The sequence below is a fragment of the Pezoporus wallicus genome, unplaced genomic scaffold (assembly GCF_028554395.1).
Source record: "Pezoporus wallicus isolate ANWC-B61680 ecotype Strahan unplaced genomic scaffold, APGP_CSIRO_Pwel_v1 contig_6789, whole genome shotgun sequence".
NCBI lineage: Eukaryota > Metazoa > Chordata > Aves > Psittaciformes > Psittacidae > Pezoporus > Pezoporus wallicus.
In genome coordinates, this window is record NW_026637361.1 from 75546 (window position 1) to 90651 (window position 15106).

At 41.9% G+C, this 15106-nt stretch overlaps 1 protein-coding gene across 1 annotated transcript in view; it reads right to left on the bottom strand.

The window, feature by feature from the left end:
* Positions 1-3862: 3862 nt before the first annotated feature.
* WRN (WRN RecQ like helicase) overlaps positions 3863-15106 on the bottom strand; it is a 45952-nt gene continuing 34708 nt past the window's right edge. Inside the window, exons 26-36 of the mRNA XM_057405116.1 lie at positions 14329-14404; positions 14079-14152; positions 12484-12562; positions 12104-12216; positions 11116-11230; positions 9749-9874; positions 8402-8564; positions 7175-7389; positions 5712-5783; positions 5037-5204; positions 3863-4038 (exon numbers count right to left, since the gene is read on the bottom strand). Of these exons, the coding sequence (XP_057261099.1) occupies positions 3916-4038; positions 5037-5204; positions 5712-5783; positions 7175-7389; positions 8402-8564; positions 9749-9874; positions 11116-11230; positions 12104-12216; positions 12484-12562; positions 14079-14152; positions 14329-14404 (1324 nt within the window). The 3' untranslated portion in view covers positions 3863-3915. The remainder of the gene's footprint in view (positions 4039-5036; positions 5205-5711; positions 5784-7174; positions 7390-8401; positions 8565-9748; positions 9875-11115; positions 11231-12103; positions 12217-12483; positions 12563-14078; positions 14153-14328; positions 14405-15106) is intronic.

Here is a 15106-nt window from a genome sequence, read left to right on the forward strand (position 1 = left end):
ACCATGTGCAGAGAATGCTTTCAGCTGAAAATCAAACTATAAGCACAAATAACAGAAGAAGCTGATGCGTCAGGTTCAAGACAAATTGGGATTCACACCAAGACATCCGATGAAGATAACATTAGTAGTGAGAACATCTTTAACTGTCAGGTACACTCACTGCCTTCTGCTGTATTTGACAGCATCAGCCCTGAAAAACCTGTGTCCTGCCCAAGAGGCAAATGTAGCCATTGGGATGTACTAGATTAATTAACATGCCTCTTCCTCCAAGCAAAAGCTCCAAATGGCAAGAGGACTGTTGGCCACTTGCAGTGTTCCTACAAAACACTCATCACCGCTGCACACAAGAAGGTAGTGTGCAGGAAGCAACCCAGAAATCCCCTGCTATGCTGGCATCGTGGTCCTCCCCCTTCCTGAGAAGCACATGCAATGAAAAATCTTGGGACTCATTCCAGCTAGTTATTTCATGGATCTATAAAGGGGGGTGGATGTATGCACAAGGAAAAAAGGATACAGAACCCTAGAGCCTCAGGATGATTCTTGCCCACATGTAGAGTAAGTCATGAAACAACTCCTGGAGATTTTGCCTCTTTGTTACTGTGGCTAAGACCATCAAAAGAAAGATCTTCAGTAAAAGACTAAGACCCTAGCCACAACTTACTATTCATTAATAAAAAGAAATAACAGATACGATCTATTTCATGTATTTTCCAGTTTCTATTCTGAACTGAGAAAGCAAGGCAGTTTTGTATTTTTTCAAATAACTTGCCTGAATAATGATTATAACTATATTAAACTATTCTCACTAGGCAGCTTACACGAAATCTTCACACACAGTCCAGATTTAGCCATGCAGTCATTTGAAGAATTGTGTGATCTCAATTCCTCTCCTCTCCCAAAAAGTGACAGGGGCAGGCTCTCCAAGTTATAAATTCACAGAAGAGAACCTGCAGGCACTAGCACCCAGGGACTAGCAATGCCAATATGTAATCACTGTGACATTGTTTATCATCTTTGTGGTCATTTTGCAATAAAATTAGGACTGATCATCTCAATTTTAATTTCTTTGGAGTTGAGAAGAAGTGGGACAAGGATTCTGCAACATCAGGATTTTATTCCACCTCCTCAGGACCCATCTCTGACAAATGCATATCCTGACAGGCACTGAACAAATAAAAATTGTTTTTGAGAGAAAGAAATTTGTCTCTGCAGCATTTTAGGAAAAAAAAAAATAAATCAAACTAAAAGCACAATTAATGGAAGTTGATGGCCCAGGTAGGGTGCAGCCTCAGTGAGTAACCTGTGCTGCTCAACCTGTTCAGTCACTTGCAGCGCGAACACTTGCTCTTAGCCAATTCCTAGAGCAGGAGGAATAAAGTTTGTGTCTGTTTTGCTCTCCATGATTTCAGTCTACCCTTGCTGCTTCTGCAGTAGTTAGTAAATATTCCCCAGGGGGAAATGAAAGGAGGCTGAACTCATTCTGCATAAAAGTATTATAGAAACCCTGAAAGCCTTCCGATGCTGTCTGGAATGGAGCCAGCAGTGTAAAAGATAATGCATACTTCCTCCCAGCCACACATTCCTATTTGTGCAAGCTAATCATCTGACAGCTGCAAAAACCCTTCAAGAAACACCCAGTGCACAAAACCACAGAAAAGAAACAACACATTTATTATCTCCTCTGCCACTGGGCCACATACTCAAATCCTCTGGATCAAACTCACATATGCACCACTGGCCCTCTTCCTGCCTCCCCATCCCTCCTTCCCAGCCAACTGCTCTCACTCAAGACATGCAGTTTAGGATATTCTACATATAATTTTATTTTCTTTGGAGAGTGTGGCAAACGGACTGATGGAAACCTGAACTCCCTTGGTTTCTTTTAAACCATCTGGTAACTTTATTTAGTGCCCTGAGAAGCTGGAGATACACACTCAAACTCCCCACTCTTCCCCTCTGACAGAAGATGCTCCACTCCTCCCACTGTCCTTGACATTCTTCTCTGTTTAGTTCTATCTCTTCCTTTTTAGAAGAGAGCCACACATGGTACTCAAAACATGAGCACAGAATGAGTTTGCCTAGCGGAGTATATCATGTTTGAGTACCTCCTGACATTGGATTTGAGTTTTACAATGCATCCAAGAATTGTCAGTATTTTCAGAAAACTGAAAAGGGCCCCCAAAATTACATGTCTTGCACAACTGAAGCAAACACAGAGCATGCTGCTAAATGTATACCAGTCCTCTCCCTGCGGCTCCAGGTGCTGCAACCTTAATTTTTTCGCACTATTTTGCTACTGCTTTATTAACTTCTTATTTGATACCCAGGGATCAGCTCCACCATCCCAGCAAAACAACATAACTCCTCACCAAAGCAGCCAGAAAACTGCAGAAGTTGACCTGGTGTTGACTCCCAGGTCAAACACAAATGACTGCTATCAGGACATGCTCACCAGACACAATTTAAACTGCAAAACCCATCTTGGGGATGGACAGATGAGTTACAGTTAACAAAATTATGTGCTTTCTAAAGAGGAGAGGAAAAAAGCAAGAGCACTGTCAGCGCTTGTCCTGTGGGCTCAGCAAGCAGTGAAACCCACAAACTCAGCTTCACATGAAATAGTATTCTGGTAGTAGAGATTCTTCCAATGGAGAGAAGCAAACAAGTCACAGGACAAGGTCTGACACATATGTGGCAGCCAAAGTGTTTTTTTCAGCATTGCTTAAGTGAATTTCTTAACAAAAAGTGATATTTTAAGGGACATAATGACAACACCCATTCCCAATTCACAGCAGACTAATTAAAACAAACAGGCCACAGCTTAGGGTCTGACAGTGGAAAATACCAAGCAGCAGCTTAAGAGGAGACTCTCACCAACCTGTGTTTTGTTTCGAGCTTGAGGAGCCGCTTTGTTCTACCTTAGCTTTCTTCTTTTTTGAGGAAGAGGAGTCTGAAGACGGCGCTGGACGTTTCTCTACGACCGGTGTGGAGAGGGCACGCTTTTTGAACAGCTCTCGCTCTCTCAATAAGGTCGGGTCCATAATTCTGTCAAGAGCAGCAGGAGGGAAAAGGTAAGAAGTCGGTATTAGAGTCTATCGGACGCTTGAGAGGTGCTGGTGAAGGTGTTTGTTCATGGTTTGCAACTTTCTCTGCCTGTGCGTGGACTTTTAACAAACTGACGTGTCTGAGGATTTCAGGGGTCAGAACAGCGCCTTAACCCCAAGAACAACCGAAGGTGGAGAAAGTGATTTAGTTTAAACCAGCCTTAAACCCGCACCGGTGTGAAGAACGGCTGGCGACGCTCGCTGCTGGCCCAGCACCGACCGGCACCACACGCCGGGACCAACTGTCTGCCTCTAGGGCCCCGGGCGCTAACAGCGAACCTCAGAGCCACCGACGGGAGAAGAAACTTTGTCAGTAAAGCAGCTGCCTCCCAGAACCACCGACTGAGATTCCGTTCGCCTCTCTTTCTCTTCCTCTTCCTCCCCCCCCCCCCCCCCCCCCCCCAACCCCCCTTCCCCCAGCACAGTGTGGGCCAGTCCCCGCTCACCCCTGCCCCTCACCTCGGGCGCCGCCACCGCCTGGCGAGGCGCAGGCCGCACACCACTATTGGGCCATGCCGCCTTCCCGGCAGCCTCTGCCCCGGCTCCCGCCCCGGAAGTGGGTGCGCCGTTACCACGGCAACGCACGGCCCTGCCCGTATTGATCCCTCCCCAACAGAGAAACGTGGAGAATTGTTTATTCCTTTAATAACAGCAAATTTCACACAGTGAAAAGTATTTCCGGGGTAATTCCTCTCTCCGCACCCGCCGAGCGACAGCAGCAATGTAAAGCAAAGCACGGAGGAGCACTCATAAAGTACTCATAAAGAAAGTACTCTTAGTAACAGCAAAACATCCATCTTCATTTCTCTGTTCAACTAAAAATCCCTTTTCTGGTGTCTTTTATGTGTTTCTTGGTCTGAATGACAGGTAGAACTGTCGCTGCTGAAGTCTGAAACCAGTCTGGCACCTTCCTCTTGAAAGGGGGATGTGAGCTCTAGAAGAATAAAATAAACATGGAAAAAAGATAAGCTACATAGGATATAGCTTATCATATTATCTTATATATAAGCTAATTTATATAGCTCTCCTCCCTGAAATGATGCTTCTCAGGAATTGTAAGCTTTTCACTACTATGGTAGATTGCTCACATGTCCCTTAAATCATAGAATCACATAGAAAGGACCTTACACTAGACCGTGTTGCCGAAGGAAATGCGGCATCTTGAAGCAATCGAGGGACTAAAGCTACAGCAGGATGAAGAATCTAGGCTGGGAAATATCTGACCTGAAACAAAACACATGCTCTTGTGCCCCTACAAACACATGTTCTAGAAGTGCTCATCAGCAATCAAAAGACAGTGGTATGCATTTAGTGTTTCAAGGAGATACCTGCTATGCTGTAATTCCTGTGTAGGAATTATATCTACATAACATTGACCAGACCATGAATAATGATTTGTCTGCATTATAATTTGCACTCAAAAATATCCAGCTTCAAACTGAAGTGGATCTGTACAGCAAGTAGTGCTGCTCAGAGCCTCACAAGCTCCTTTAGAAAAACAAAACAAAAAACAAAAAACATTATATTTATAACCTGAGTTGATATAATCACCAGTGCAAAAATCCTTAATGAGATGAGCATACAAGCTTGTACAGCTTTATACCTGAAAGAAGAAAAGGAGGCAATAATCTTAAACTACTGGGAGCATCTGCCACTAGATGGCTGACAAGATGTAACAGGGGAAAAAAAAAATCCTATAGCAGGTTGATTCTGTTAAAATGGTTTATTTGGGCAAAGCAAGAGTAATAGAAAGAGCATGCTGTCACTGTACCGAAGATAATCACAACAGAAGTTGGCTGGCAAGCTACGCCAAGATTTTAGGCACAGTGGAGAATCCAGATGCAAGCTGTGATTTAGGTTTGTTAAAAAGTTCAACACCCTAATCATCAGGTCTGGGCTCTGCTCCTGGCACAGACCTCCAGGCAGTCTCACCTTGGACTCAGAGTCCGCAAACAGCTCCTCCTCACTGGGATCAACGGCAGGCTCATTAGGGGAAACTGGCGTAATGGGCTTCGGGCAGCCTCCTGCTGCTCCTCCACTACCTGGCTGGCCACCATCCACACTCTGTACAGCGTTTCCGTAAGACATGAAGAAAGCAGGCTGTTATATCCATCTCAGCATTAAAGCTTAAGTCTGCACATATGAGATTCTATGCAAATGCTGCATTTTGGAGCTTTTTTTTTTTTTTTTGAAGTAAATTCAGTCTGTAAATCTCTGCTTAATGAGATTGCTATTTCTTATCCATTTCATCACAATGAAATTTGAGTAAGCACATCCATTTCAAACACAAAGCAAGCAGAACTTGTACTTGGCTCTTTGTTGCAGTGAAGAAGAAAATTTCCTCCATCCCCATGGCTCCACAAACTTGAAGCAACTTAATTATGTCTCAAGCACTGTGTTTTTAAATGTGTTTTTACAGCAAAGGCATCAGTTAAAAATGGCATAGTGGGAACAGAGATACTAACTTCTACATTCTAAATAATGCCTGCTAGTCACCAGTTGAAATAGCAACCTGAGATTTTTGGATTGAGTACACATCTTGGTGTTCCTGAGATCATCTCTACTATCACTTCTACATGCTTTATTACAGTAAGAACATCTGGTTACCAAAGCCAAAGGCACCACTTGCGGATGGGTTTTCTCTGCTCTTTCCCTTAGTGTCAGATTGATTGAATTGCCCTATAAAAACAGCAGTAATGTAAGGTTGTTAAAACCCAAGATCATTCATTAGCAGATTTAAAAGGTGCTTGCTACAGGGAATTATTAGAATCAGCATATTTCCTGAAGGAGAAGTAAATAAAGACTATTTGGAACAGGTTTTGGATTTGCAGTCTACTCATTTGTATAATATTAATTTGATTTCTAATAGCATGTGATCCCTGTTGAATAGCTCCATGGCTAATAGTAGCAGGGGAAAAAAGGTATTATTTGAGCTCATGAAATTGGACTTCCAGGAGTTAACTTCAGGAAAAGGCTGGTTTAGGCCCAGATACTGTCTAAATAAAACAGCACTTGGATACAAGAAATAATCAATTTGGCAAAATGGCAAGGCTTGAAGATTTGTTTGAGCCAGAGTTGAAGAAATCAACCCCAAACATGAAATCCTAGAGCAAGCAGCAGAAAGGTCTGGAGTTTGTAATTTCTTTTCACCACCAGTGCAGGGTGACCTTTTGTACAAGGCGCTGAATTGGAACTTGGGAGATGTTAGCTCAGCCTTTCTCCAACAGCAACAAAGAGTGCCTTATTTCCTGAGATTTCTTCCCAATGAGTCAGCCTTATGGCATGACACTTTTCTTGTTATCACTTCTACGCCCATCAGTTTCAAGCAACAGAGAAACCCATGAAAGACTCGGACATTTCTAAAGAGGCATTGCCTCTGTTTTTTTCACACTCTTAACTCTTCTGTTGCCTTAGACTTCTACGCAGGAAGAGAGTTACTTTTCCCCACATCAGGTTGACGATCAGATACCAATGCACACAAGCTAGCCAAGAGCAGAACATGGAATCTGTGGCAATGAAGGATCCATATTTCCAAGTGTTTTTATACTGGGGAGCACAGGGAATTTGAGCTTTTTCCTCCACTGCCCCAGCTACATTAAGTCCAGGATTTTAAAGGGGACCTTTTGCATCCACATCCTGAAGGACTGAACTATAGCAGGAAGCGTTTACCCCCGAGGCCACTGTTAAGCTGCCATTGTGGTGGTCTACCATGGTGGACCATCATGTGCCTGATCTCCTTGGGCTGGATGTCCAGGACTTATTATGGTAGAGATGAACTGACAGACCCACATGGCACCTGATTTGATCTCTTCCTATGTGTATCAGATTACAGCTAAGCTGCACAGGGGCAGCCTTCTTCCAAGGTCAAGACTTTGCAAGGGGAACTCTCTGGTTCTGCTGTGAGCATTACTCTCCCAAGGAGGCAGAGGGCAGACTCACTCGAAGCTGACAGAAAGACAAATCATGAAGATGAGACACTAAGCACTACTGGGAATAGCAAAGGGCTTTTAAGCTGCTCCAAAAGAGGAAACTATTTTCACAAAACCAATTTCATACCTTTTCTTACTAACCTTTGTTTTACTCCACATGGCATCTTCCCTGTTCTCTTGATTTGCTCCTGTTTTTTCCTCCTGCTCTTCTGACCACACCAACATCCTTTTGAAGCCTGAGCCATCCCAAGACTTATTTCTGTCCCCTTTCTCCAATAATGCAATAGTCATCCTGATGAGATACAGTTCAATATTTGCAGGAACAAGTTTTCTGATTGCTTGAATTTTAGTGGTGTCTTGGAAAAAAAGCATGAATACAATATTCGTTTTTTAATCCTCTTGTCCTGTATTCAGTTGCCTTTCATAAAACACATCATTAAAGCAAAAGATAAAGGCACGGAGAAAGACAATAAATAAAACAGTGGATCGTGAGCTCATGGGATAAATCCCCACCACATTCATTACTATCCTTCAATTTAGTCAAGTATTAGAATTGCCTGCCTTAAACATGCATTTCCTATCAGCCATTTTCTCTTGAAAGGAAGGCTCTATTAGCCTATGCTGAAAAACCTCTCTGTTTTTTAAGTAAAGTGCCATGCCAGTCTTCCATTCCAGTGTGGCGCTACATTTAAAATAGCAATCTGAGAGTCTGGCCAAGCCTGTAACTGCAGCTGAAAAAGACACATTAATCCACAACAGGACAAAAACAATGAAGCCAGCAAGTCCGATCTTGTCAACCTAAGAAATTAAACTACTAGGGCAAGACTGAAGTTTAAGTGACCCAGTCCCAGAATTCTAAGTGAGCACATGGCTGTCTTCAACCTCTGAACTAGCCCATGGCTCCAGCATTAGGAGCAAGAACTACTTTTCCTGCACTTACCAGGTTCTTCATCACAAACAAGTATCTTGAAGTTAAATTGCACCAGGGAAATCCTACAGCAGTTATTCATATTTTTTGTAGATACCAGTACTTACAGGAAGTTTGTCGGGCTGTTTTCCCCAAAGACCCAAGTAAATACAGATTTAAGAAATATCCCCAAATCTTTCCAGCAGCCATACAATTGAGAGAAAGGGTTTGTAAAGGGCTACCCTACCCCTCTTCAGCTCTAATGAACCACAGTCGCTTTATTTTACAACATAACCTTGGAAAGAAAGCAATGACCCTGGCCTTGCTGGGCTGTGCCTTGCCACAGCCCTTCCAGAAATGATGGTTTCTACCTGAAGCAGCAGCTCAGCTGTCAGTTTTTCACTCCCTTCATCTGTATGCCACTGTCATGAGAAGCTTCAGAGAAGGGCTGTGATGCTCACCTGACTCAATGGGAGGGTTACGAATAACATCAGAAATCATCTGGTGAACTTCAGGAGTCAAACCTGCTCGCTCCAGGTTGACGGGGTAGCCAGCTTTCAGCGCCTGGAACAGGTGAGTGCCAACCTCGGAAAGAGGTAGAGATCTGCTCTCACTGATAGTCCTCTAGGAAAACAAAGGCAGAAGGGATTGAGATGGCAGAACTGTCACCTCTTAAAACATTTGCCTTGAAGAAAAATATCTCAAATTATCTGCCTAAACTTGTACTTTTCAAGGACAGATTTAACATCCTCCTTGGAAGAACAGGTTTCAAGCTTCTCCCAATTTCTCCTCAGACAATACACATACTATGCATATAAACATCAGGATTAGTGGATACAGAACATCTTTATAATTATACATTTAATAATTAAACATTTAATTATACCCATTAAGAATTATACAACTGTTCCTTGTTAATTAGTACTTAGATACACTTTTAAATTAGGGATTAGCTAACAAGGTTTACCCATGCTCTTGGGAGAGGCAAAACAAAACTCAGTACAACTTTAGTTTCCTATTGTAGAATTAAAACTACATCAAAGCAGCTTATGAGGCTCATCTCCACAGGATACATGGCATGATGCCACTTAGCCACATGCCCCAGAGCATGTCAACAAACTTGGTTGTGACAGGTAACTTGTACTCCACTTTTTTTCTAACAGGTAGACACAGCTCAAATCTGAACTAGAAAGCCACAATAATACACAGCAGTTAAGGCTTCTGTTTTGTGTTGAACCTTCCCAGGAGCTTTGTTTCTTGGCATGGAAGCTTTACGCATGGGTATGGCATACGGAAAGAATAGGGACTTACAACCCAAACCAGAGTTAATGAAATTTATCCCAGTGGTTATTAACCATAAAGATATCCCTTTATTTGGCCCCATGCTTGGTGTTTTTTCCATCAGGATCAGGAAGTTTTTTTCTGTATGTCCTTACTAGTATGAAAAGGCAGAGACAGTATCAGGCAGAACTAACACATGCAATAGGAAAGCATGCTGCTAACTCCACTGAAATAGGGCAGTGAAGTGACAGAAACATTCTGCCTTAATGCCTGCCAATCTGCATGGGCATCTTAGCAAGTAGGGAGCTGTATCTTACCTCCCTGCATCCCACCTCACAGCAAGCCGTTTCTCATAATTTTACCCATCCATAGCATTAAATTAGATGAGGTACCACTAGCCAGGAAAGTATTTTAAAGTAACCCCACCCCAGAGGATATAAGAGAACTTGCAAATCCCCCTCCTGTAGACAAAGCAACCCCTCCATTAGTTTTCATAAAGGAAGAGACCTCCACAGGGAGTAGCCTACCACAGAGAGATTTTTTTCTTGGAACAGGACATATGTAACATGCTCCGAGGGAGAGAGGGCTCCAGTGTGGTTCCAGGGAGATGCTTTTTTCTGATCTTTAGATCCAGATGGAGAGAATGCGTCAGTCTAAGTGAGACAGAGAGAATTAGTAAGAATTATAACCCAGTGACAACCAATGGATCACCCTCCCATACCTGAAGTTACCCAAAAGAGAAACATCAATCAGGTCCATCTCAATGGAGAAACCCAAGTCCACGTTCCACAAAAAAAAAGAACAGAAACAAAAACAAACAAACAAACCCAAAAAAACCCAACCCACAAAAACAAACCCAAAAGAGAATCCAGACAGATGTCCCATCTTAAATGAATAAGCATGGGATTGTTCAAGGGCCATGAAAAAAAACAAAGCAACCCAGAAAAACAGCATCTGGGTCAACACAACGTTTTAGGTGTTACTCATTACACCCATAAAACCTAATAGTTTTATTCTGATGGAATAAAACTATTTTATCAGGACAAATTGTGTTATTCAGTCTGCTGCTTAACATGGGAACTCCTCTGTTTTCATTTTCTGCTCAAGACAGATTCCTTGAAAAAAGCACCAAATCAGGAATGCTTTTGGTCTCCATTCCTAAATCACAATAGCTTCCTGTGAAGCAGAGTCTTCTCAAACATTACAGAGAAGTAGTATTGCTGCTCTACCTACCTTTTGGACTAGATAAATCCCTTTAACTGTAGATTTAACATAGATATTAAGATCCCCCAAGCAAAATTGTTTCATAGTTTCTCTAATCCTCCACTCTGGGCCCTCCTCCCTAGTGGTGTGTCTCATCATAGTGACATAGAAACCACTCTACAGAAAGTTTTGCACAGAAGAAAATCAACTGTGAGAAAAGAACCAACATTTCCAACAGCTAGAAATCTAAGCTCTTCAGCCAGCCTTCTAAGGATAAACTTAGAGAAAGCAAAGCCCTGCCCTCCTGGTCTACTGAGTCATTATGATGAAGGAACATCTATATAAATTCGATCTCCAGCCCCAAATCACAATAACAAGCTACAAGCTCTTGGTAACACCTATTGGACTCTCAGCCTGGCCACATGGGTGACCTTTATAAGGTTGTCTTGGACTTCCAGGATGGCCACACTAATCTGGAACATCAGCCACATCCCAGTGACATCCCAATGTCATTGCCAAGGAACACATTCAGATTTGGTGAGAACTCTGTACACAAGGTTAGCAAGCTTCACTCCCACACATGGATGGAATAGCTGGGACATGGACTAACTCTGAAGGACAAATCTGACAGCTACAGACCAAATTACACTGTTAAGGCTCCTGCAAAGTAGCAGACACTCATAATTCATACCTGTAAGCCATTTACTTGGCAGAAATCCTTAATTTCAGCCAGAAGAGGAATCAACATGGTGGATTTTGCTGCAGATACACCATCAATTCTCTTCACATTCTCAACAGTCGTAGGCCTGGTTTAGGGTGAATAATAAAAGCTGTGGTAATGTTCTGTGCCAGTGCTTTAAAACATCAGGTGTCTGTCAATGACCTATGCTTGGCACACAGATCTATTATTGAAGACTTGAAAGCGTTATTTCTGTACCTTCATCATCTCTGCAACTATTTAAGTTCACCGCTTCTGCGTCTGAATCATAAAGCTTGACTAGAGCAAAAATATGAAGTTTCTTGCTTACTATTTTGGAGTATCAGTTTTCCACATACATCTTCATTTGCTTTATTACCTCCCAAGAGCACATACCCCAGAGCTCCTACATGGAACAACAACATACACATTCCCCAAGTAATGTTCTCTAGTGCTGTTTAGTAGCTGGAAAAGGCACTTCAGATGCATTATCAACCGAGCTGCTCCACAATACCCCCTCATACAGTGAGAAAAAAAAACAAACCAAAACCACATAGTTTTTCCCCCCCTTGCAGTACTTGAGAGCCACACTAAATTGTGCTTATTCTTTTACACCAGTTACCCATACAAGGTAAGGGAGAGCTCCTGACCTGTAGCTGACCCTTAGCAGATAAGGGCATTGTAAAAATTTTTAAGACACAATGGAGAGAAGCAGATGGAATGTAAAGGATTAGTAGAACACACACTTTCCTCCTCTGACTCATCAACCTGAGAGGAGGTTTGGACACAGACAAAAACCAAGCCTGATGTCAACTGCTTAACTTATACCAGACAGTGGTCTACAAGGGTATTAAACAGAAATTCTCAAGAGAGCTGTTCCTCTACCCATGAGACACATGCTCCCAACAAGAGCAGAAAGGGGATTTGTGACTTGGCTTGCAACCCCCTCAGTTTGTACGACACGTGCGCATATCCGCTTTACCTTATTCGGGCCATCTCCACCAGGATCTTATTGGTTGCCAAGACAGCTGGAGGAATTACTTTCTCATTAGCTACCTTCTGTCTAGCAGTCAGCAATTTGCCATAGAGAGCAGTCTGTGAAGAGAGCCATATTCTCATAAAACAGCTCTAGATTGATGTAATTAATACAAGAGGAAGAGTTACAGCTTCCCTCATCTTCCCACTAATATAAAAAAAAAAAAATCTACAATCTATTAATCCATCTTAACATATTCAAATCCACTTCTAGGACTTCTATTCAAAACATCTTTTTAATATTAAGAGCAGCCCAAGCCAGCTGCTCCAATATAGGATGACTGTTTTCTGCAATTCACCCATATCCTCCCTCTTCCCAAAACTTGCCTCTAGTTCTTTTTCTTGGGATGAAACAGCAGGTTCTGAAGTCTTCAAAGGAGATCTGAACAACGAGCACTCTGCAACACTATCGAAAAAATAAAGCATGAAACAAGCCTGTGTTAGATAGCCTATTTTGACTTCTGACAGCACCATCAGAATGCAGTCTGGCACCTTGTGCTGGTGCTGCACTCATACAGGAGTTGAGCTGGTTGGGGTAGAATGAGCACTATCCCTAACCTAACAGAAATCCTGTATCTGGTCCCATAACTTGAAAATAGTCCTAATGGACAAAGCTCAAACAGCTGAAATAACACTTTTGTGGGGAAAAAAAACCCAACCAAAATCCCCCATCAATATTCCTACCAACAGCTAGATTCTCCTATTGTTAACAAAAACATGTTTTGACAAGCAATTGTCCACTCATAACATTATTCTGACAGTATCCCACAAGAAACACCTTATGTTACACCCCCACAGCTGATAATCTTGTCCAAAAAGAGTTAATAACTTGAAAGGCATTAGTAAGAACACAGCTGCTGACCTGTAAGCAGAATTAGCTGATATTACTGCAAGGCATGTCTGCCTAGAAAGCAGCACCACAGCAGAGGCTCACATACTTCAGGACATTCACCCCTAATTAGACTGCTGTGATTATACTGCAATTATCTGTTAGCAGACAAGCTAGGAGTAGGAACATTCTTCCCTAAGCAAAGGGTGAAATAATACTTGTTTGGATCATAGCTGTCCGCAAAATGATTTTTCTTCACATGGCTGCAGTGGCAATTATTCACTCTAAGTGACATATCCTGTTTTCCACTACGTCTCCCAGCATAAGGCACAAGGATGAATCAAACTGCTCAGAAATGCAAGGTAGGTTTAATCTTAAGCACCACACAAGCCAGGAAAACAAATTACTTGGTCTGCTTTTTGCAAAAGCTTGTTTAATTTCTTTTGACCTGAGGGAGCCTCAACCTCATTCAGTCTTCTCCAAACTAACACAGAAAGGCAGAAACCTACATGCTCATTTACAGCCCCTGCACACGGCACACAGGCAGTTCTGCCAGCTTTAAGAGCAAGTCACAACCTAACAACTATTTTGCTTGAATTATTATTTGCAAACTGCTTGGGAAATAAAGTAACAAATGGAGAGTCATTTAAGTCATCACAAGTTAAAATTCATTAGTTTCAACCTTCACGTAGAAGAGATTGAAAAAACATGGGCTCAGGAAAATCATTTAATCTAAATCTGCTATTGCTCCATTTTTAGTGAGCATCTGCTGGTTTTCTTGCCTGGATTTGAAGCAATACCTGTGACAAAGCTGGACTTCGGCCATTAATAAAGCTCACTTTGCCTGTGAAACTGCAAGTACATACAACTTGTCAAAGTCCAAGCCCATTACATGTTGTAATAGTTCAATGTTTTGAAATATAATGCAGTGTACAATAAGTTTTACGTGCTTGTCTTTTTTTTTTTTTAAATACATTAAACCTTTTCACCATCACTTCCCACAAGAGAATGCTGAGTTTAAGCATCCTGAAAACAGTATCCCTACCAATACAGTCAAAATCAGGTAATTCAGTGATATTTTAGAATACTGTACCTGTTAAGCATGTTACCGCTTCCTGGAAGAGTTTCGCCTTTTCTCTGGTATGAAAACATCTCATACAGAGACATCTATAAAAATATAAATAAATAGAAGAACAAAAACAAACAAATGCTGATTTACAATTCTTTTCAGTGAAGTTGTTAGCAGCCAAATATTCTTTTGAAACACCATGAGACACTTGCAAGGTTTCTTGAATACAAGCATGGACAGACCACAGAGCGCAAGAGGGGTGATACACACAGACCTGCTTCACTGGAGACTGCCCTGCTCCTTTCTTAACTGGTGAGCGCTGCATTGAGGGCACAGGTAAAGGTCTGCTGCTGTAAGGAAGTGAATTATATCTTAGTCAGGTCAAAGTTTTTTTTAATGGCAGTGTCACTGTACAAATAAAAGTGTACTAAGCAAACTGATTTGAACTTTGTAAAGGGATATGTTGAGCAAATCAGAAGTTCTTACTGACAGAGTCTTGGGTGACATGGTTTAGTGTGAGGTGTCCCTGCCCATGGCAGGGGGGTTGGAACTAGATGATCTTAAGGTCCCTTCCAACCCAAACCATTCTGTCAGTCTATGATTATGGAAGAAACAAAGATTTTTGTGACAACACTTGAAAGATTCATTTTTTAAAGACTCCATTACTAGAGAAAAAAAAAAAACAGGAACAACTTTCTGGCTTACACTAAGCATACAGCTTTCCCTGTTGCTTATGTTTAATAACCAGCATTTTTTGACAGCTAGACAGCAGCTGAGAGTGCCACAACAGCAGAACATTAAAAGACAAAAGAAAATTGCTACTTTGTCTTTACCCAGTTTTGGTTTTGAGCAACAATCTAGACACCGAAACAGGCTCTTAAGACCAGCTCTGAAGAACTCTATTCTAATACTATTTCTTGCCACAGCAAAGCCCCTGCAACCTCCAGTTCATTACCTTTCACTTCACTTCTGTGTGTGCAGAACAACACAACACTGCTTATTAAATATACCCAGAAACAAAGAATTACAAGAAAATCTTCATGTTATTTTCT